This window comes from Myotis myotis, unplaced genomic scaffold, assembly GCF_014108235.1.
Source record: "Myotis myotis isolate mMyoMyo1 unplaced genomic scaffold, mMyoMyo1.p scaffold_m19_p_2, whole genome shotgun sequence".
Classification (NCBI taxonomy): Eukaryota; Metazoa; Chordata; class Mammalia; order Chiroptera; family Vespertilionidae; genus Myotis; species Myotis myotis.
The window spans coordinates 28,543,448-28,563,803 of record NW_023416324.1 but is presented as its reverse complement, the minus strand read 5'-3'; the positions used below and the strand labels follow the sequence as shown (position 1 = coordinate 28,563,803).

The window sequence follows — 20,356 nt, the reverse complement described above, 5'->3', positions numbered from 1 at the left end:
CTCTCTAAAAATTAATACAAATATTTTTTTAAAAACCTCTATAAAATGAGCAATGCAAACCTGTGATTTAATAAAACATGGCACAATTATATAATGAGATATTAACTTGGAACACAGACCAAGATATATTAAGTAAAAAAAAAAGCAAGCTTAGAGCAGTGTGTTGTATGCTACCTTTTGTGAAATAAATAGATAAATAAATAAATAAGGCTGGGGGAAGGGGAGAATATAAATATCTACTTATTTAAGGGCACACAAGAAAGGTACTTCAGGGGATCTGAGTGGCAGAGGCAGAGTGGAAGGGAGATTTTCTTTTTATAGCCTTTTGCACATTTTTGAATTTTTTTACAAGCCCTGCAGTTTCATATTACTTAGAACAAAGCAATTTAAATGAAAATATAAGTGAAAAATAATACAGATGAGATGTGCTCTGGTAATCATGCCGGTAGCACATGAATAAACGACGCTGCAGCAGGGGCTGTGAGAAGTAGTACTATTATTACAGGCCTTGTTTTCAGTCTGGCTAGGATCTTCCAGGAGCCTCTCTGGGTCTCTGAAGTCACCCCTGGGACCCCGACTAGCAGCTGTAGCCTCTGGCGGCTGCTAGGAATCAAGGACTTTGCTATTTGGCAGGTCAAGGTCAAACTCTGCGTTAGAAAACCTGACTATCCACGTCCTGAGTTATATGCACATCCACCCAGGCAGGCTGCTGCACTAGGACCTACGGAAATGCCCAGGGACCATGCCCAGGGCCCGGTCGTGACATCAAGAGAGAGGCTTCTGGTCCAGTGCACAGGCGAGTGTGGTCTGAGCTTCAACCCGTCGGTGGGAGAAGGCACTGTGGGAGTCCTGGACAGAGAGACTTGTAATTTTTCCTGGGAACCATCAAAGATGGGTTCTCAGGAGGTGACACTGGAGTTGGGCCGTGAAGGACATGTAGGGAGTCTGCCAAGCAGGGAAGGTGGTGGCAAGACTGCATTCCAGAGAGACAGAATAGTATGTGCAGGGGGAAGAGAAGGCCCCCCATATGGGGCCCCAGATGAAACAGGAGGTGCTCAGTGTGGCTAGATGCTAGGTGCCCATGCTCTTTGGTAGGCACCCATCACACATTCACACTCCCGCCCCCCTGCACCCACCAAACCCAGCTTGATCACTGCTCGACTTGGGGTCAGGAGACCCAGGCTGAAGAGCAGGGAGCTGCTTCCCCTCACCCTGGAGCTGGGATATGTGGAGGCCCTGGCTCTGGGCCTCGGTTTCTTCACATGGGAAATGGGGACAAGGGTTCCTTCCCTTCCGGGTTGCTGTCCAGGTCTGAATCAGTGCCCATCATAGAGCTCGCAGGGTTCACCTGACAAGCGTTTTCTGAATCAGGGAAGGATGGGAAGCCACCCTCGGCTGGGCCGCCATAGCACCATCTGCCCCCACCTTCCCTGTGGCTGGAAGGGAAACATGGGGATGAAATCCATTTATTCAACATGTATTTATTTTTTTTGGTGTCAAGCTGATGGACAAGTTGGTGATGCCTTAGGGAAGGGGTACAAACCCCACAGCTTGCAGTTTTCTTATGAAGCCTTTTTTTAGGGGTGCAGGAGTAATGTGGAGCCCAGAACCTGAGACCCCCCCTGGGGATGGGGCTACCTTCTGGAACATCCACATCTTCCAGGCCTTTGCCCTTGCTGTGTCTGCTACAGTCTCCAGCTTTTGCTCCAAGCAGTTGGGATACTCACCTTTATTTACCCACTAGGCTGGGAACTCATTACCATGGGCCTAGAGTGCGCAGGGTAGGACATAGCACAGAACCTTTGTAAAAGACCCACCACTTCTGAATTTAGCTTTTGGGCAAACCCGGCTCTGTGTGTATCTGTTCTGCCAGAATGGTGTTCATCCTCACAGACTTTAACTTGGCCATTTATCAGTCCTCTGATGAGTACTGAAAGCTCCGCTCTAAGACGTGGAAACAGGCCAACAGTAAATGCCTACCCCAGTGGTCGGCAAATTGCGGCCCCTTGAGTGTGGCTCTTCCACAAAATACCACGTGCGGGCGCGCACGTACAGTGCGATTGAAACTTAGTGGCCACACTCAAGGGGCCAAAGAGCCGCATGTGGCTCGCGAGCCGCAGTTTGCCGACCACTGGCCTACCCCAACCCACAGGGCTAGAGAGGAAAGACCACCAAACCGAGTTTAACCCTGACACCCCTAGAGTGCCACAGACACTCCAGTTCAGCAAAGGCCCGGGCTCAGGATCCCACACAGAGGGGGATATCACACCCCACCCCTCGTCACCTCTATACTAATCCTGGGGGTCCAGAGCCTCGCTGAGAGCTCTCCCTGCCCCAGGAGCCAGTGGGGAGGTGTCAGCATCTGGGAACTCTCCTCCCACACACACACCGAGATGATGATGGCTCTGGCCAGGTAGCACTGCGAGCAGCGTAGCCTTCTGACTTGCTCTGTGCCCTTTCCTCGGGCTTGGCCTTCAGCAGAACCTTGGTGGATACCGGCAGAGGGCGGGCATGTGGCTACTGCCATGTGGAGTCAGGATGTTGCTCCCATCCCCTTTCTCACATGGCTTCCCCAGGTGCACTGGAGCGTGGGACACAGCCTTTGTAACTTGTTGGCCCCCAGTTCTAAAGAGGCGGGGGGTGGGATGGGGTGGGGGCTTACTGGATCTGTGACAGCTCCCTTTGTATTTATTTCCTGTACATTTATTTTTTAAGATGTCATGTGAACAAAATTTGGGGCATTAAAAAAAAAAAAGCCCAATGCCGGGGCTGCATGGCTCAGTTGGTTCAAGCATCATCCCATATACCAAAAGGTTGTGGGCCTGATTCTCGGTCAGGGCATATACATACCTAGGTTGCCAGTTCACTCCCAGGTCGGGGCATGTACAGGAGACAACAGATTGGTGTTTCTCTCTCTCTCCCTCTCTCTAAGGTCAATGAACATATCCTCAGGTGAGGACTTATAAAAAAAAAAAAAAAAAAAAAAAAGGCCCAAGAAATTGCATACTGGCTTTAAAACCCTTGTTTTAATGGGAGCAGAAGGTCAGAGGCAGGGGCCCCGCCACCCAGCAAACAAAAGTGGGTGCTGGGACTGGAGTTCTTTGGATTCCTGTGCTGGCGTTTTGCCCTCTCTGACCTTTTCCTCCTAAAAGCTGAGCAATGGGTTGTATTGCTCCAATGCCTGACCTTCAGGGGACCTCAAGCATTTGCTCCCTTTGAAGTCATTTCCTTCAACCCTTCCAGTGATGTCAGGACTTGCCTGGCTGAGCCTCCCTGCACCTCATGGTGGCCCTGGAGGCAGAAGGGACTGATCAATCTTTTGTGTGTGGGGAGCGGTACTCGTAAATCTTTAAAGCAGAGGAGGAGGGAGCTGCTGAATTTAGCAGCACCAGCAGCACCAGCAGCACCAGCAGCACCAGCAGCACCAGCAGCACCTGCAGCGCCTGCAGCACCGGCAGCACCTGTAAGGGGCTAGGCGCCATACCAGGGCTGCTTCCACGTCCCAATCTAACCACTATGAACACACTCTGGGAGAGATTGCTCCCACTTTCACAGATGAGAAACCGGGAGGCTTGGAGAGAAAAATGGGTACATCCCTCGGCTTCTGTGAAATTTCAAGCTGGGAGGGGTCTCCGAAGCCAAACTCTGCCCTTCCTGCTCATGTCCTGCCCGCTTCGCTTCCGGGTACTGGTCCCTGAAGGAAACAAGGTTTCTACCTGGTGCTTTCTATGTAGGTCAGATTCCCTTCCAGCAACTCTGGGCCTTGCCCATTCTGAGTCAGAACAGCCCAGGCCCAAGCTCCTGGCTACTTGGGTGGATTCTGCTCCAAGGTCGGCAACAGTAGCCCGTGGACCACATCCAGCCTGCCGGCTAAGAATGGGTCTTACGTTTTTTTTAATTAGCTGGGAAAAAAGGACTAATATTCTGTGATACATGAAAATTACATTAAATTCAAATGTCAGTGAGCATTAATACAGTTTGATTGAAACACAGCCACACTCATTGGTTTATGTATTGTTTATGGCTGTTTTTGTGCGACGATGACAGGGATGAGTGATTGTGGCCGATGGTGACAGAGCTGATGATATTTACTTCTTTTTTTTGGGGGGGGGGGCTCTTTACAGAAAAAGTTTGCCAATTTTTCCTTTAAGCCCCCAGGTCCCCTGAACTGCTATATACAAACTCAATATGTAAACTGCACAGGATTCTCAAAGCCTTTCAGGCAAAACCAAATCATTCTCCCTAAATAAATAAAAAGGAGTTTCTCCTAAAATGAGATGTTAAATGCAAACAACTAACTCCCTGGGCTGTGTGTGTGGGCCCTGGAGAAGCTGCCACCCCGGAGGAGGTACCCTTTCGTTGGTGAGATGGGTACCGATTCAACTCTGATCAATTTAATTTGATAAGACCATGGGAATAGGCAAAGGTCCACGACACTCTCAGCAAACAAATACAAGTCCCAGCTTCTCCGCTTGTGTGACCTTGAAAATGCCCTTTCCCCTAAGACCTCCAGTTCTCAATCAGAGAGGTTTTCTACAAAAAATAAATTACATTACTAAGGAAAGGATAATGCTTGAAGGCATATTCCCAACACTATTCTAGTCAATGGGGAATTCGGCAATATACACCAAATTCCTGCCTTTCTGGAACTTGATATTTTAGTTGAGGGCGAGGACAGAAAATAAATTCCTAAGATACATCAGGTGATGAGTGGTATGGAGAAAAAGCGATGGGGGTGCTACTTTGTAAATATGGGACACGCCCGTAATGGAATACCATGCAGCTGTTGGAAAGAATGCAACACATCTGTACGCACTTGATCTGCATAGAGCCCCAGGGTAGATTTTTCAGAGAAAAAAGCAAAGTACAAAACAACGAATAGAATGTACATTTTGTGTAGAGAAGGGGAAGATAATTAGCTTGTACAATGGTACTTGCTTATACACGCAGAGAAATACTGCAAGAATTTACTTCTAAGGGGTGGCGGGCCACGCAGGACTGCACAGAACTAGGTAGAAAGTGTGATCCAAATACATAAAAATTACACTTACAGGCACACATACACACATGCACAAAACGAGGTCTGTGAGGGTAAACAGCAAACTATTTCAACTGGGGGAAGACATTTACTCTTTCACTTTGCATATTTCTCCACAGATGCCTCCAATACTTCTATCATTAAAAAAAAATAATCCACAACCTGACCCACAGAGGTATGTGCTATTTTCCTACTCAGTTGAAGAAGTAAGTTCTGTGGCTGGCCTGAGGTCGGATGGTGGAGCTGTTGCTGAGGGGGCCTTTTCCTCCCCACTCCCAACTGTCAAGATGGTGGAGACAGCTCCGGGCTAAGTGATATGGACAGATGTCCTGTCCAGCAGAGGCCTCCGTAGCCAAATGCTCCATAAACTGGGATCTGGTAAAGCTCTCTTCCCCGCCACTTCCAGGGTGCCGGGGCCCTTGGGAGGCAGAAGCCAGAAAGGTGGTCTTGGAGAGGATGAACACTGCCTTCATTCTGCCCGAATTCAAGACCATGGAGCCCTGCTCAGTTACTGTCAAGCCCCAGCATTTACGCATTAGCTACCGCTTCCCTGGCCTGGTGGCTGGATGGCAGAGCCTCCAGCTCTATTCCACCCCTCCCACGGAGGGAAGTAACAATGGAGGTTTGTTTTGGTGGCCAGGCCGGGGCCTGTGGGCCCGGACACAGCTTCTCTGAGCCCATGAGGTGCCTTCTCAGCCTCTACGATCCTGGGGACACCGGTTACCAAACTGAGTGGCTTTTTCACCTTTCTGCCCAGGAGTGACATGGGGGAAGGGCTGCAGGTTCCAAGCCAGCGCTGCACACACTTTCCCCTTTGTTCCAAGCCTTCCCACCTCTGCCAGCCTGGGGGAGGGGAGCTGGATGCCTGTACCCTTGGAGCCAGAGCAGAACTCTAGGCCGCGACACCCCGTGACCAGGAGGCACTGGGTAAAGCTGAGCTCCCTGAAGTCACAAGCTGATTACGGGGGATTTGGGGCTGACCCAGCTCTGGGGCAAGTGGGGTCGGGTCCCTGAAGGGCTCAGCCGGGGACAAGGATCATCATGGAGATGTTTACAATGCCTGCACACCCAAACAGGCCGTACAAAGGGCGTTTCTACTTAAAATAGCCACCGCTCTGATTTAGGGCTCCTGGCCTGTCTCACCACATCCACCACAGGGGAGCGAACCTCCATTTTACAGGCAAGAAACCAAAGGTCTGAGGAAAGCCACTTCCCCAAGGTCATAGTTTTGTGAGGACACATTTTGTTCCAATTCACAGAAGGGTTTCAGTTGTCAAGTTACGCCTAATCCAACGCTGAGACTCCTACTGAGCCCAGAAAGCTTGGCAAGTCCTCAGAGTCTGGGAATTCCTGCTCATTTGGGGTGAGTGCAGGATGGCACAGAGGACAGGGGTGTGGAGAAGAAAGCACCTTTTTTTTTTCATACTATAGAACATCGCAACTATTTTGTGAAAGCCTTATCTTGGTCACGTCTCTTTCTTTCTCTGGCCTCAGTTTCCTCATCTGGCAAAAGGAGGGCTGGGCCATGTACTGGAAGGTCCCTTCTTGCTCTGACTTTCCGTTACCCCCTTATGTCATCCGAGGAAGGCTGGCAGTGTGTTCTGAGGTAGGAGGCTCAGTGTGTGACCTTGGGAAAGTCATTTTTCATTGGATTGTGATTCATTTCGCCCTCACAGGGGAGGCAGGGCAGCCACATTAGCTGACTAATCTCTCACCCATGGGCTGGCTACCTCTGCAAACCCACTTCCTGACAAACCCCGACTGGAGAAGAACTAGAACCTTAACGATTCCTTGATCAAGTGGTACTCACGGCCCAGACATCCTGGGGTTCCCCCAAAGTACACACTGCCAGAATGCCAGACTTCTGGACAGAGGCCACAACTCGGGTACAGGAAACCTGAGGCCCAGGTAAGAGCAATGCATCACGGGAGCCCAAAGGGGCCAGGAAGATTTACCGAACATCTATGAGGGCACACACATTTTTTTTTTCTGAATTCTTACAGATATTCTAATGATGAAAATAATATTATTATACAGATCAGGCAACTGAGCTAAGCTGGACTTCAAAACCACCTCTGCAGGACTTCCGAAAAGCATTGACTAGCCAAGTGTCTAGCAAACTGTAAGAATGTTCTATCTCCACGCAGAATATTTATTCACTTATCCACTCAACAAATAAACACCCAGGTCCTATGTCACATGCTGAACAGACAGTTCTTACCCTTCTTGAGGAAGTAAAAAGTTATCTGTCTTACACACGGAGAAACGGAGGCCCAGAGAGGTTAAGCGGCCTACCAGGGTCCTGAATAACACAGCAAGTATGTGGACTGTGTGGTCTCAAGCCCTCACCACTAGCGCTTCTCATTTGATTTTTAGTATGTTATATCCCAGCATAATGGCTAACCTATGACTGTCAGAATACGCGTTCCCCAGGGCGGGGTGAAGCAAGCAGTCAGGATTCAACAGGTATGAAGGAGCCGTTTCCCGCTGAGGGTACAGCCTGGCGTAAATCTCAGGCGCCACTCTGCACAGCGAGACCCCCCCCCCCCTCCCTTTTAGTCCTGCCGCACTCCTCTACAGCCCACAGGCAGGGGCGGTGCACAGTTCAGCCTTACCCAGGTTTAAAAAAAAATAAAAAAAAGCGCATCCTCGCGCCTTCCCTGCCCAGGAGATGGGAACATTCAAGCGGATAAGAGGGAAAGTTTCCAAGAAAAAAGTGACTTGAGAAATGTGTCCTGCACACACGGGAGGGGCTCCATCAATACATGTTCTGGGCAGGACAAGCAACTCTTCTTTTCTCTGTAAACGGCTTCCTACCCAGAACGTGTATTGATGGAGCCCCTCCCGTGTGCAGGACATATTATTCAAGTCACTTTTTTCTTGGAAACTTTCCCTCTTATCCGCTTGAATGTTCTCATCTATTCAGAGTAGGAAGCCTCCCGTTCCTCAGTCCCCCTCCTCGGGCTCCACTTCAGCCTGGGGTCCCTCGAGCTCCCCAGTTCCCCGGGGACACGCGGCGGCGGCCCCCGTGGGGCTCTCCCCAGCCCCGCCCCGGAGGGAAACGTGCCACTTCGGACCCCATGAAGCTTTGGGGCCTGCGCTACTGGAAAGGAGGGCCTCGGCGGCCAGCTTCTTGCCCTCTAAGCCTGGAAGGAACCGGGCACCCCGGCCGGAGTCCCGGCCCTAACGGCGTGCCCTGCGCCTCGGCACCCAGGCCGCGCGAGATGTGGCGCCCCAGGAAAGGGGAGCGGCGGTTCGCTGCCAGCAGGAGGAGGGTCCCGCCTCCTCCGCACGCCGCCGGGGCCGGGCCCGGGCCGGGGGCTCGGCCCGCTCAGCCAATGGGTGCCACAGGAGGAGTCCGAGCGCCGGGAGATCGTGAGAGACGTGAGAGCCTCAAGTCCCCACGCCGCTTCCCCGGAAGCCAGATACTCAGTGCCGGCGCCAACAACGCGCGCGGCGCCTCCGAGCCCGCCAGATCCGAGCCCGCGCCACCTCCGCGCCCCCATCCCTGCGCTCTAGGCCGGCGCCCAAAGAGGTCAGAGACGCGCGCCGCCCGCCCCGGGTGCACAGCGCGGCCGGCCGGCCGGGCGGTCGGAAAGACCCAGGCAGGCCGTGCGAGCGCGCGGCTTACCTTATTGCTGGGATCCATGACCGCGCAGGGTTGCGCCGGAGGCTCTGGCTGCAACGGGTGCGCGGGCGGCTCAGGTCCCGAGGCTGCGACTGCGAGTCTGATTCCGCTCGCTCCCAGGACCCGTGGTCTTCAAGCTCCGCGAGGCCACCGCTACGGTTTATAGGACCCCAGGCATTGGCTGGCGCTACTAGTGTGTGTGTGTGTTGGAGAGGGGGAGGGGGCGCAAAGCCCGGGGCGGGGCTTGGGCACGTCAGAGGGCGGGGCTGCGCGGGGAGGGGGCCAGAGAGAGCCGGGTGGACTCCTGTCGCTCAGATGGGTGAAGGAGTGAAGGAAGGCAGGAATGAATGAACAAATGAGCAGTTAATCTGCCTGCTTCCTGCCAACTTACAAAAAATACTTTATTTCTTTTTTTAAAATTGATTTGAGAGAGAGAGTTGTTGTTCCGCTTATTTTTGCATTTATTGATTGCTTCTTGTATGTGCCCTGACCCAGGATGGATGGGCGCATCCGGAGGATGCTGTAACCAACTGACCTACCAGGCTCCCAGCAACTCTCCTAGCCTTTCCTTGAGTGCCTTTTGGGTTTTGCTACCTCCCTGCGCACATCTCTGTTCCCTAGCACATCTAGCCTACTTTGTATGCCTCTTCCCAACTGTGGGATGCTCCACTCAGCCTATGGGTCTCACTTCCCCAGGGACAGAGGCATGTGAACCTGATGCTAGCTAGCCTCACGGAGTCCCAGAACTGGAAAGGATGCAAGAGGGGAGATGCACAACAACACCAAGTTGAGTACAGGGATACGAATGCACAAAGGGGCAGAATTTGTATCACAGAGAGTAGAGATCTTCAGGGAAGGGGGAGGGCATGCTCAGCAGGGTTTAGAAGAATGAATATGAGTTCACCAGGTAGATCAGTGTAAAGGCCATTCTTGCAAAGGGAAGAACATGTGCAAAGACAGCAGACAGGCAGAGTAATTGCTGAAGGGAAGAAAGAATCTTCCCATCCAGCTCAGAGACTGATGGGGGAGCTCTGGAGTCAGACTCCTGAATCCCAGCTCTGCTATTTACTTGCCAAACATTCTTGAGCAAATCCCTTCTCTCTCTGAGCCTCAAGACCCACGTTTATAAAATGGGTATAATAATTCCCTCCTGGGTAAGCCTGAGGTAAATGGATGTGTATTAAAGTTTATCCAAATAAATGGTACGAATTCATGGTGTAGGAAATTCAATCAACCCCTTCCTATTGTCATGGTGGCCCTTGAAGGCAAAGTAGAGTGACCAATAGCCTTACCTTTGCCTTCCACACCATACCTGTTCAGACAGACAACCATTATCTGGTTGAAATTTCACTTCTAACTTTTCCCTGTAAAAGCTTTATGACCCCTGGAGGCTATGTTTAGAGGTGCAGTCATCAGAAGCTATTGACCCTGGATCAGAGATTACATTCCCAGGCGGGCTAGTCTATTTTGGGGTGGCTGAGTTCTGTCAAATAGGATTTAACTCCAACCAAGGAGGGAACACCAGAAAAAACATAAGGGAGGAGCATCGGAGCCTGGAAGGTTGGGTTTGGGGGGAGAGGGAGCATGAAGAAATAAATGCCTGAAAGTGGGTCATGAAGGTGCAGCTTAAGCCAGAGAGAGCCAGGCTAAGTAGCCCCTGGAAGGACCTGCTGTTGGGGGCTGGGAGAGGGAGGAGACGAGCATAGGGGGAATTTGAATGAGAGAAGAAGCTAAATGGTGAGGGTCACAAAGGCCCTCAAATGCCAGGTATAGGAGTTAGGACTTTATTCAGTAGGCAGTGGAGAGCCACTGGGGGTAGGGGGTGGGGGTGGGGGTGGGGGTGGGGGGTGTTTGAGCAGAGGAAGGACTTGAGGAAATCTCAGCCTCCCCTCAAGCCTCCCATACCCCCAGGCTCTAAAGAGCTGTGAAGAGGGCTGGGGAGCCCTGGCGGTCATCTTGGAGGGACCAAGTGGCCCCCTCCCCAAGCTGCGTTCACACTGGCAGCTTTGTCTCCTGAGGCTGCCAGGAAGGAACTGGAGACTTTTCTGGGTCTGATTCCAAGCAATTCCAGGCTTAGCTACTTGGAGGAAAAGAGCATTCTGGGATCGGCTGGGCGGTTCCAGGTGTCTGGGCAGAGGATGCTGGCGAGTGCGTGCCTGAGAGCACGCACGTGGGCTACGTGGGCCGCCCCCCCCCCCCCCCCGCCCCCCCCCGGGCGGCGGAGGAGGCGGCGCTGAGTCCGGTCCTAGCGGCTCCGCCTTGCGTCTCCCGAGTCATCAGTGAGTAAGCCGGCCCGGGAGAAGGCTTTTAAATTTTATATTATTTTATTTTTGCCTTTAAAGGCAAACGTCCTGGCAGTCTGGAGAAAAGGGCTGCTGAGTCAACCGCAGCTGATGCGAGGGGGGCTGGCCGGGGCTGGGATGCAGGAGTCCCAGACCGCAGGATATTTTGCAACTCAAATCCTCCCAGGCTGCAGGTAAACACGGGGTTGGACTTCCTCGAAGGCCTGATGGGCCAAGCAGGACAGTTTTTGTGTTTAATATTTTCGCTCTCATTTGCACACCTGTTCAAACCACCTGCTCCTAGAGAATTTTCCTGCTTTCCTTCTTTATCCTTTTGCGTCCTCCTCTGCAAGATCCTTCTGGGCCACCACGCACTCCCTGACGCTGGGGGCCACGGGAGGAACACATCCCTCCTCTACTCTCTCCTGAGCACCAGGCTTGTCTCTTCCAGCTATCTCCAGGACAGCCTCTTCACGTGCACAGGGACCTGGCACTGCCCATGTTTAAATCTAAATGCATCATCTTCCCCTGCCCCTTCGGGTCCCCACTCCAGAGATGGCTCCTCTAATTCACCAAATTATTGATTTTTTTTCCTTTGCCCTGAGCTTTAATATAACTCAACAGGCACTGTTACTAATCTTGTCATTATTTAAAATTTTGGTATTTTGTCATCATGGGTTTTTTTTCTTTAATTTTGGTTTTTAGAAAATATTGTGTAAAATACATTATTTATCTTTATGACTGAGCTTTTGGCACCCCCTTAAATCTTACTGGGGATATGAGTGCCTCACTTGCCACACCCTAATTCTGACCTGACTGGTAATGTTTTGTAATCAGGGTGCTGCTCACACGGGTGTGTTCGGTTTGTCAAAATTCAGCGAGCTGTACACTTCCAATTTTTGCACTTTTCTGTATGTATATTATGCTTCAATTTAAAAATTTATTATTTATTATTTTTTTTTACTTAAAATATCCCTCTCTGGTTTCAAGGGATTGTCTGCTGTCTGCTTCTTCTAGCTAGCATCCCCAGCACCAAAAAACAATCTGGCATACACTGAGACTCCGTACTTACTTGTTGTTGTTTTTTTTAAATATGTTTTTATTGATTTTAGAGAGAGGAAGGGAGAGAGAGAGAGAGAAACACCAATGTGAGAAAGAAGCATCAATCAGTTGCCTCCTGCACACACCCTGACTGGGACCAAACCCACAACCTGGGCATGTGCCCTGACTGGGAATCGAACCAGTGACCCTTTGGTGCATTGGACGATCGATGCTCTACCAATTAGGCCACATTGGCCAGGGCTCAGTACTTATTTGTTGAATGAATGAATGAATACAATATTATTTCAGTTAATTTAATCCCCACAAAAACTCCATGAGTATTTTGCTCTCCTTTTTCTAAAATGAAACACTGAGATTCAGGGAAGTGAAGTAATTTGCCAAGGATCACACAGGTAGTAGGTTTGAGTTCTAGCACCTCGATTAAAAAAATAAACAAAAACTTCTGACCAGCAGTGTACCTGGGTCTGGCCTTATCACTTAGATTACAATTATTTGAGCTGTATCTTTCTCTAGATAATGACTTCCTTGGGGCAGGGACTCAGGCATTTCTGACTTCCTTCTTCTAGCTACTTGCTTAGCACAAGGGAAAGGCTATAAATGTTTAAATGAATGAAGCAAAGAATGAATGAATAAGGCCAACAGTGATATGTGGGGGTTAGAGCACAGTTTTGAAGACAGATCTGCTAGCTGTGTGTCTTTGGGCATATTACTTAGCCTTTCTGAGTCTCAATTCCCCCGCCTATAAAATGGGAATAATGTCAGTATCTCCCTCAAAGCATTATTGAGAATATAAAGGAGAAAATGACTGTTGAGTGACAGGCATATCAAAGATTGTTGAAAAATGGTAACTGTTGTTTCTAGTGTTTAACATTTTCAACGCCTATTTACATCAGGGTGGCAGGGATTGTCTCTTTCTATGTCCAGGTATTGTTTTCTGGGGGGTCTCTGGAGGAGGATGGAGGGGACCTGATGCAGCCCACAGGAGCTTTCTTCCTCAAACTGGTCAAGAGAGCAAGTGCTGGAATAGTCCGGAAGTCTGGCCCAGCTCCTCACTGCCAGTGGTGCCACCGTTAATGAGTTGCTTCCTCTCTGCGAGCCTCAATTTTCTCTCTGTAGGATGGGGCTCAGAAAAAGCTTGATCATAATTATGGGGCTCTGTGGAGGGTCCAATGGCATGTTCCTGGGCCTACCACACAGTAGGTCCTTTATAACATTTACATCTGAAGAATTGACCTGGCACTCTGAGGTGTGGGAGAACATGGAGACAGAGGGCCTCAGAGACCCCGACAAGTCCCAGTACTGATGGGAAAAACAAACAGCCTGGCTGGGCTCCATTTCGTTCTTAGAACCTTATTTCTCCTGAGAAGTGAAATACTAATTCCCTTTATGCGGATGCAACTTTGTGCAAAACCTTCCCACATGTCATTCCTTGGTTCCTTCCTCTTCACCCCTTGTGCTGAGGGCAAGACCAAATTTTATGTATACATCCACTGGGCAGTTAAGGAGAATAAGGCATACTTGCTTTACCAAAGAAGGAAATTGGTAGCAAATTAAAGCTATGAAACCTGGACCTCACCCTTTCCCTCCCCCATACCCCAAACCCCCTCAAGGGGAACAGGAAACCTTGCTGGCATCCAGCCATGCCTGCCCCCACCTGGCAGTCAGGCACGTTCATCACATCACGGAGTTGCTGGCTGATTCACCCAGTTATACCAGAGCTGACTCACTTTAGAAGATGGACAGAGAACCGGTTGTGAGCCCGTGGAGTCCTCCCTTCCTCACTGAGGCTTAAAATTAACACCCAAATTCAGTTTAGCTCTTAAGAAAGGGAAAGCACTGTGGGCTGGCTGGAGGCAGAGATCTCTGGACTCAGAAGGGGGTGGTTCAGTTCCACTCTGGCTCTGTTACAGTTTTCTGGGTGACTTCAGGCAAGTCACTTTCTAGGTCTGTCTCTTCAGTTTTGTAATAAAGGTATTACAGTAGGTGACTCCCAAAGTCACCTTCTCTTACTAGGTTGAGAAGCCTGGTCATAATGTCATGTGTACTGACAGTGTACAATGTGCCAGGTCCAGGGTGAAGTGAGCGGTATATAATGATCTCCTTTCATTCTCATAACAAATCCTAGACATGCTGTTTTATCCCATTTCACAAAGGAGGAAACTGAGGCACAGTTTCAGACTAACATGCCCCAGGTCAAGCAAGTAAGCAAATGGTAGATGTGAGGATTCAGTTCAGTCTGTCCCCAGAACTCTCCTAATCCCATCTATACTTACTCCCTTTATTCTGCTGGACCAGTTTCCTCAAAAACAGTTATGACAGGACATACATAACATAAAATTTACATTTTAACCATTTTTAAGTAGACAGTTCAGTGGCATTAAGCACATTCACACTGTTGTGCAACCATCCCAACCATCCACGTCCAGAATTTTTTCATCTTCTCAAATAGAAATTTCATACCCAATAAAGAGTAACTTCCCATTCCCTCCCCCACCCCCACCTCCAGCCCTTGGCAACCACCATTCTACTTTCTATCCTTTGAAGTTGACTACTAGTTACCTGATAAACTTTCCTTATTTTAAAAACTATGATAATAAAGGTCAAGAGTTGTCTGGCCAGCATGGCTCAGTCGTCGAGCATCAACCTATGAATCAGGAGGTCATGATTTGATTCCCAGTCAGGGCACATGCCCAGGTTGTGGGCTTGATCCCCAGTGTGGGGTGGGCAGGAAGCAGCCAATGAGTGATTCTCTCTCATCATTGATGTTTCTTTCTCTTTCTCTCTCTCCCTCTCTGAAATCAATAAAAAAAACACACAACTTTTGTTTTTAAATGGTCAAGAGTTATTTGATCCATCTAGTTGTCTGGACTTGGATTTAAGTTCTAGTTCTTCCATTCAACAGCTGTGTGCCCTCAGGCCAAATAAATCTTGCCTGGTGGAGCTATTGATTGAATCACAGGGCACAATGCATAGGAAGGTGTTGGGAAAGTCTGATGTTACTTCTGGAGCTTGTTAAATATACCTTTTTCCTGGAGGTCTGGGTCCAGGACCCTGACTTGAGTTGATAGGTGTGAGAGCTGGAAAGAATTTAGAATTATGTGTATCAACCCATTTATAGGTAAGAAGACTGAGACCTAGAAAAGTGGTAATGACTTACCCAAAGCCATGGAACTTGATGCATCCATTCCCATCTGTGCCCTGAGCACGATGCTGTGAATATGGCAGGTGTCCAACAGATGTTTGCTGCTGAGGTTGGAAAATAGAGGCCCCGGCATAGAAGAAGGGCTTCGACTGCTTGTGTTCCAGCCTATGTACCTGGGATTGTAAAGTGGATGGTAGAGCCTCTGCTTGTAGAAGGCACTGGGGCAATATTCTTTTATCTTGGGTTCTCCTTTTTACTGGTTCCCAGAGGCCTGCCCTTGTGGCTGATGGGCTCCATTTTTCTTCTTTCCTTAGAATAATAATGTTAGGATCTTTCAGTAGCAGGTATCAGTATATTCAAGCCAACTTCAGCCAGTATAGGAGAATTTATTAAAGCATATAGAGGTGTCTCCCAAACCAGTGGCAGGGGTGCAGTCAGGAGCTGACAAAGGTAATGGGCCCCATGAGGAGACTACCACCAGGATAGTCAACATCCCTCACCACGCTTTATTCCTCTCTCTTTTCACAGATAGGTATGTTCTGTTCTACCTGGCAGGATATGACCGTCACACAATGCCAGAACTTACATGGGACCATCTCAACTACCCTCAAGGTTGACTCAGCTGTCTCCTGGTCCTGCTTCTGTTTCTAGATGAGAAAAGCAGATTGGTTCCGCTTTGGTTAGAGGTTTGCCCTGGGTCCGATTGGCTGTGGTCGGACCAACTGGCATCATAGAGCACAGACAAAGAGAACAGGGTGGGGTGGAAGAAGGGGTATGAGTCACAAAGGCAAACATGTGTATCTATTAAAAATGTTGAATAGAATATACACACACTGATATGAAAAGAAAGGCAAGCCCAATTGGTGAGGCTCAGTGGTTGAGCACTGATCTCTGTCATCATTGATGTTTCTATCTCTCCCTCTCCCTTCCTCTCTCTGAAAAATCAATAAAAACATTTTTTTTTTTAAAAAAAAATCAAGATTGTTTTGAATGGAAAAAAACAGGTTATAAAACCGTACCTTTATCACATTTTAAAACGTAAATATGCACCCTGGCCGGGTTGCTCGGTGGTAAACATTGGCCCACAGACTGAAGGGTTGCAGGTTCGATTCCCAGTCAAGGACACATACTTCAGTTGCAGGCTCAATTCCCCAGCTCTGGTCGGGGTTTGAATGGGAGGCCACCAATTGATGTGCCTCTCTCACATTGATGTTTATCTCTCTCTACCCTCCTCCACCCTCCTCCACTCTCTCTAAAAAAATCAGTGGAAAAAATATCCTCCCATGAGGATAAAAAACAAAAAAAGTCAATATGCATATGTAATATAATTGAATTTCTATACATATATGTAAGATAAATGTTCATTGAAATGATGGATAGTAGGATTGGGGATAACTTTTGTAATGCCTACATTTAAAATTTTTTTCTATAATGAAATATTAGTTGAGTTATAATAAAACAACTCTTACCTCACAGGGCTGCAGTGTGTGTTGACTAGGACAAGGATTCCCTTATTCAGTGAATATTTATTAAGGATCTTTTATGTGATGGTTTGTAGAAGCTACACAATGACTGGCCAGTGACAAAGACTCAATAATTGGTGTCACCCAGATTCTGCCTTCCAGGAGTGCACAAGGCTGGCTGCTCAGTCACAGGTCTTCTGTGTTACCGCTTTGTGTGTTCTAAAAATCTAGGAAATGGCCCAGCCGGCGGGGCTGAGTGGTTGAGCGTCAACCTATGAACTAGGAGGTCACAGTTTGATTCCCAGTCAGGGCACATGCCAGGGTTTGCCAGCTCAATCCCCAGTAGCGGGTGTGCAGGAGGCAGCTGATCAATGAGTCTCTCATCATTGATTTCTCTCTCTCTCTCCCTCTCTCCCCTCAGAAAGCAATAAAGTATTTTTAAAATTTTTTAAATAAAATAAAAATCTAGGAAATGAAAACAAGTGGGTTGTTTCAGTCATCCACTGCTCGTAAAATAACTACTCCAAAATTTAGTGGCTTTAAACTACAAGTGTATTATTTCTCATGATTGTGTGCTGTTCTGCTCCCCATGGAGCAGAGCTGTTGTTATCCACGCAGTTGCATTCAGGGGATCCTTGGCTGGGGCCATTCTCTCCATATGGCGTTGCATCCTCCTCCATCTCCAGCAGCTCAGTCCGGACTTCCGTACAGCATGGCGGCTGCGCCCAAGAGGAACATTTCAAGAGGACAATCCCTGTGAAACACTGATCAAGCCCGCTTTAATCCATGCACATCCTTCTGGCTATTGCTTGCTTTGTCTCTTTAATCTATAAGGAGCATTTTCTCTGTGAGTAAATATTCTTCCCAGCCTGAAGTTTAATGGCTGGCCAATGATCCATCATTGATTTAACCAATCCCCTATTGATGAATATTTAGGTGGCTTTCATTTGGGGGCAGTTAGGAACAACTCCAATTTTGTATCAAGAAATTGGTACAAATCCTTGAAGAAGAGGGACAACAGGATGAAAAGACAGGGGCATTTTTTAGACGTAGAGAAATCATTCTTTAAAACCATCGTACATATTGCACTTCTAGCAGCTGGAAAGGGACTGCCCTTTTCACAATCCTCTGGCCAATACTGGGAGTGTTTTTGTTTTTAGTCTTTGTCAATTAGGTAAGTGAAAAACAGTATCTCATCATTGTCTTCAAAAAAGAGAATGTTAAAAGAAAGTTGCCCAGAGCCAGATGGCTTCAGAAGAGTTCTTGCTTTTTCCTCGGAAGCAGCCTAACAAATCAGCAGGGGTGGGGGCAGTGTCTCTCAGCCCACTGACTAGGCTGGAAAAAGGGAGAACAGCCTTGACAGCTGAGCTCCTGGCTTGGGGGGTGAGGTCACTGTGTCCTTGCAGTGCAATTGACTGGGACAAGTTCCCTGCTGTCCTGTCCCGGGTCTGAGAGCTTTCCAGTGGGCACAGGGCACAGGACCTCACCTGCCATGCTCACTGCACCTATCTGGACTTGGCCCTGTCCCATATGACCCACTGGGGCTAAGGTCTGGACCTGGCCAGCTATGGCTGATGATGATTTTAAAGCAAGGTGTATAAAGTGGGACCCCAAGATCAGACCTTGGCTTTGAGCAGCCAGAGCCTTTCTTTATGGCCTAAAAAACTCCTGAATGAGGGACAATTTCCTGTGTGGAAGTGGGAGTCCTTGACTCAGAGCCAGCTCTGCTGCTTTCTAGCTGTGGAGGAAGCAATGAAGCCTTGCTGAGCTTGTTTCTTCATCTGGAATAAGTGGTAGTAGAGCTTTTAGGATTCTTATGTACTTCTTTCATGTCTGACCCTTGTAATCTTCATAGGACCCCTCCAAGACTGGGAGTATCCTGCCTGCTTTACTGGTGAGGCAAAGTGAGGTCTGGAGAAGGGAAAGAACTTGCTTAAGGCCACATAGCAAATAAGTCGCAGACTTGGAAATGAGCTCAGGCCAGTCTGGAACCAAAGCCCACGTAGATGCCTTCTGTGGGCTTTGTAAACGGTGGGTGAGAAAAGGACATGTTAAAGAGCTCTGTGCCCGGCCAGCGTAGCTCAGTGGTTGTGAACCAGGAAGTCATGGTTTGACTCCTGGTCAGGGCACATGCCTGGGTTGCGGATGGGATGTGCAGGAGGCAGCCAATCAATAATTCTCATCATTGATGTTTCTATCTTTCTCTCCCTCTCCCTTCCTCTCTGAAATCAATAAAAAAAAATTTTTTTTTAAAGAACTCTACAACTTCTTAGGAGTTAAAGAACATCTGCAATGACAGCCCAATGTACAAATCATCCCGTTACCCGGCTGGGTGGTTAACTAGCATCGTTCTCAGTGCGGGGGCTGACTGGCTGGGCACTCACCTTGGAGAGCCAGGCTTCCCACTGGAGTGCTCCAGGAAGGTGCCCGATCACAGCTACAGTTCTGCTTTAGTCTGCTCTCTCCACAGAGGCCCCTCACTCAATGCTCCGCTTTAGATAGAGGGTGCTAGGTGCCCTTGATGTGCACCTGGGCCTTGCTGCAGTCAGTTCTCACAATGATTCTGTATGGAAGGCCCATCATCTGTTGAGATCCTGTTCTTTGGATGAGGTGCTGGGGCACAGGCAGGTTAGGTGAGCTGCCAGGGCGACAGAGCTTCATTCCAGGATGACTTGGGATCTCATCCTCCTGACCAGGGCCTAGAGTGAGGTGCTCAGGGCTGGACCATCAGCTTTTATCAAGCTTTTTAACCCTGTGATCATCAGAGCCTCCTCTCAGCCCTGAAAGCTGCCAGGGCAGAGCCACTCTCTGCCTTGCAGATGGGGGAGCGGGCTCAGGCAGAGGAGAAGGCTTGCTCCCTCCACCACTGCAGCTTGTTCAGTCGGGAACAAGCATAGGAAGTAGAGGAGAAAAGCTTGCCAGAGGTGTCAGACTTCTGCCTGCCAGCTGAGATGTGGCCTAAGGAATGGGGCGTTCCTTCCTGGGAACTGGTGGGGCAGAATGGGTGTGGAGTGAGATCAGAGGGCAGGCCAGGTCAGGAAGCCTGGAGGGCAGGTCTCTGGGGGGTTGTGGGAAAAGGAAAGGAGCCTGGAATGGGGCTTGGCCTCGGGATTTCTTAGCTGGAGGTGAAATAGGGGCCACGTGGAGTGTGGAGCTGGGGAACAGAGGCTCCTAGCTACAAATTATGACAGTGCTAATTATGAGAATGGTGAGATTGCACAGATAGCTCCCTGCACATCAGCGTCCTCATCTGTAAAAGGCTCGAAGCACAGGGGGTACAACCACGGTATCTGGAGCCATGGTTGATAAGTCCTGGTTCTACCACTTCCAGTGTGACTGGGGTAAGTCCTCTCTCGGCCTGTTTTCTCATGTGTCAGATGGGCCCAGTAGGAACAGTCCCCATTGCACCAGCTGTTGTGAGGATTTAAGGGCCCAGCTGCACATGTAAAGGTTTCCTGCGGGCTTTTCACCTAGTCAGTCTTTGCTTCCATCATCTTCTTCGTCCACCTCAGAGGATTCTTGGGAGGCTTCCACAGGCCACTGGTGCAGGCATCATCAGATAATGACTGGGCAGAGTGACAGGTGCTCTGAATAAGGTGGTGGGAGGAGCAGTTGGTTGGGAGGAGGAAGGGTGTGGAAGCTCCTTCAGGAGGTGGCTTTTCTGGGCCTGGAAGGATGTGTAGAAGTCCCCCAGGTAGAGAAGGCAGAAGGTAGAGAGATGAACTTGAGTGAGACAGCCTG

General features: G+C 49.2%; 2 protein-coding genes across 4 annotated transcripts in view; one reads left to right on the top strand and one right to left on the bottom strand.

Annotated features, from left to right (window-relative positions):
- The window catches only part of SLC2A1 (solute carrier family 2 member 1), a 29,218-nt gene extending 20,334 nt beyond the window's left edge, over positions 1-8,884 (bottom strand). Inside the window, exon 1 of the mRNA XM_036348006.1 lies at positions 8,670-8,884. Within this exon, the coding sequence (XP_036203899.1) occupies positions 8,670-8,687 (18 nt within the window). The 5' untranslated portion in view covers positions 8,688-8,884. The remainder of the gene's footprint in view (positions 1-8,669) is intronic.
- LOC118675372 (translation initiation factor IF-2-like) lies at positions 7,922-18,932 on the top strand. 3 transcript variants are annotated; one of them, XR_004973883.1, is made up of 3 exons: positions 10,871-11,142; positions 15,681-15,838; positions 17,214-18,932. XR_004973883.1 is itself a non-coding variant. In XM_036348007.1 (2 exons), exons 1-2 carry the CDS (start codon positions 8,119-8,121, stop codon positions 15,682-15,684), a joined length of 459 nt encoding a protein of 152 aa, XP_036203900.1. In that variant the 5' UTR covers positions 7,922-8,118; the 3' UTR covers positions 15,685-16,083. The 3 variants fall into 3 exon arrangements, 1 of the variants encoding a protein (XP_036203900.1); XM_036348007.1 differs by lacking the exons at positions 10,871-11,142; positions 17,214-18,932 and adding an exon at positions 7,922-8,573 and having other exon boundaries at positions 15,681-16,083; XR_004973882.1 differs by lacking the exon at positions 17,214-18,932 and having other exon boundaries at positions 15,681-16,083.
- Positions 18,933-20,356: the final 1,424 nt, after the last annotated feature.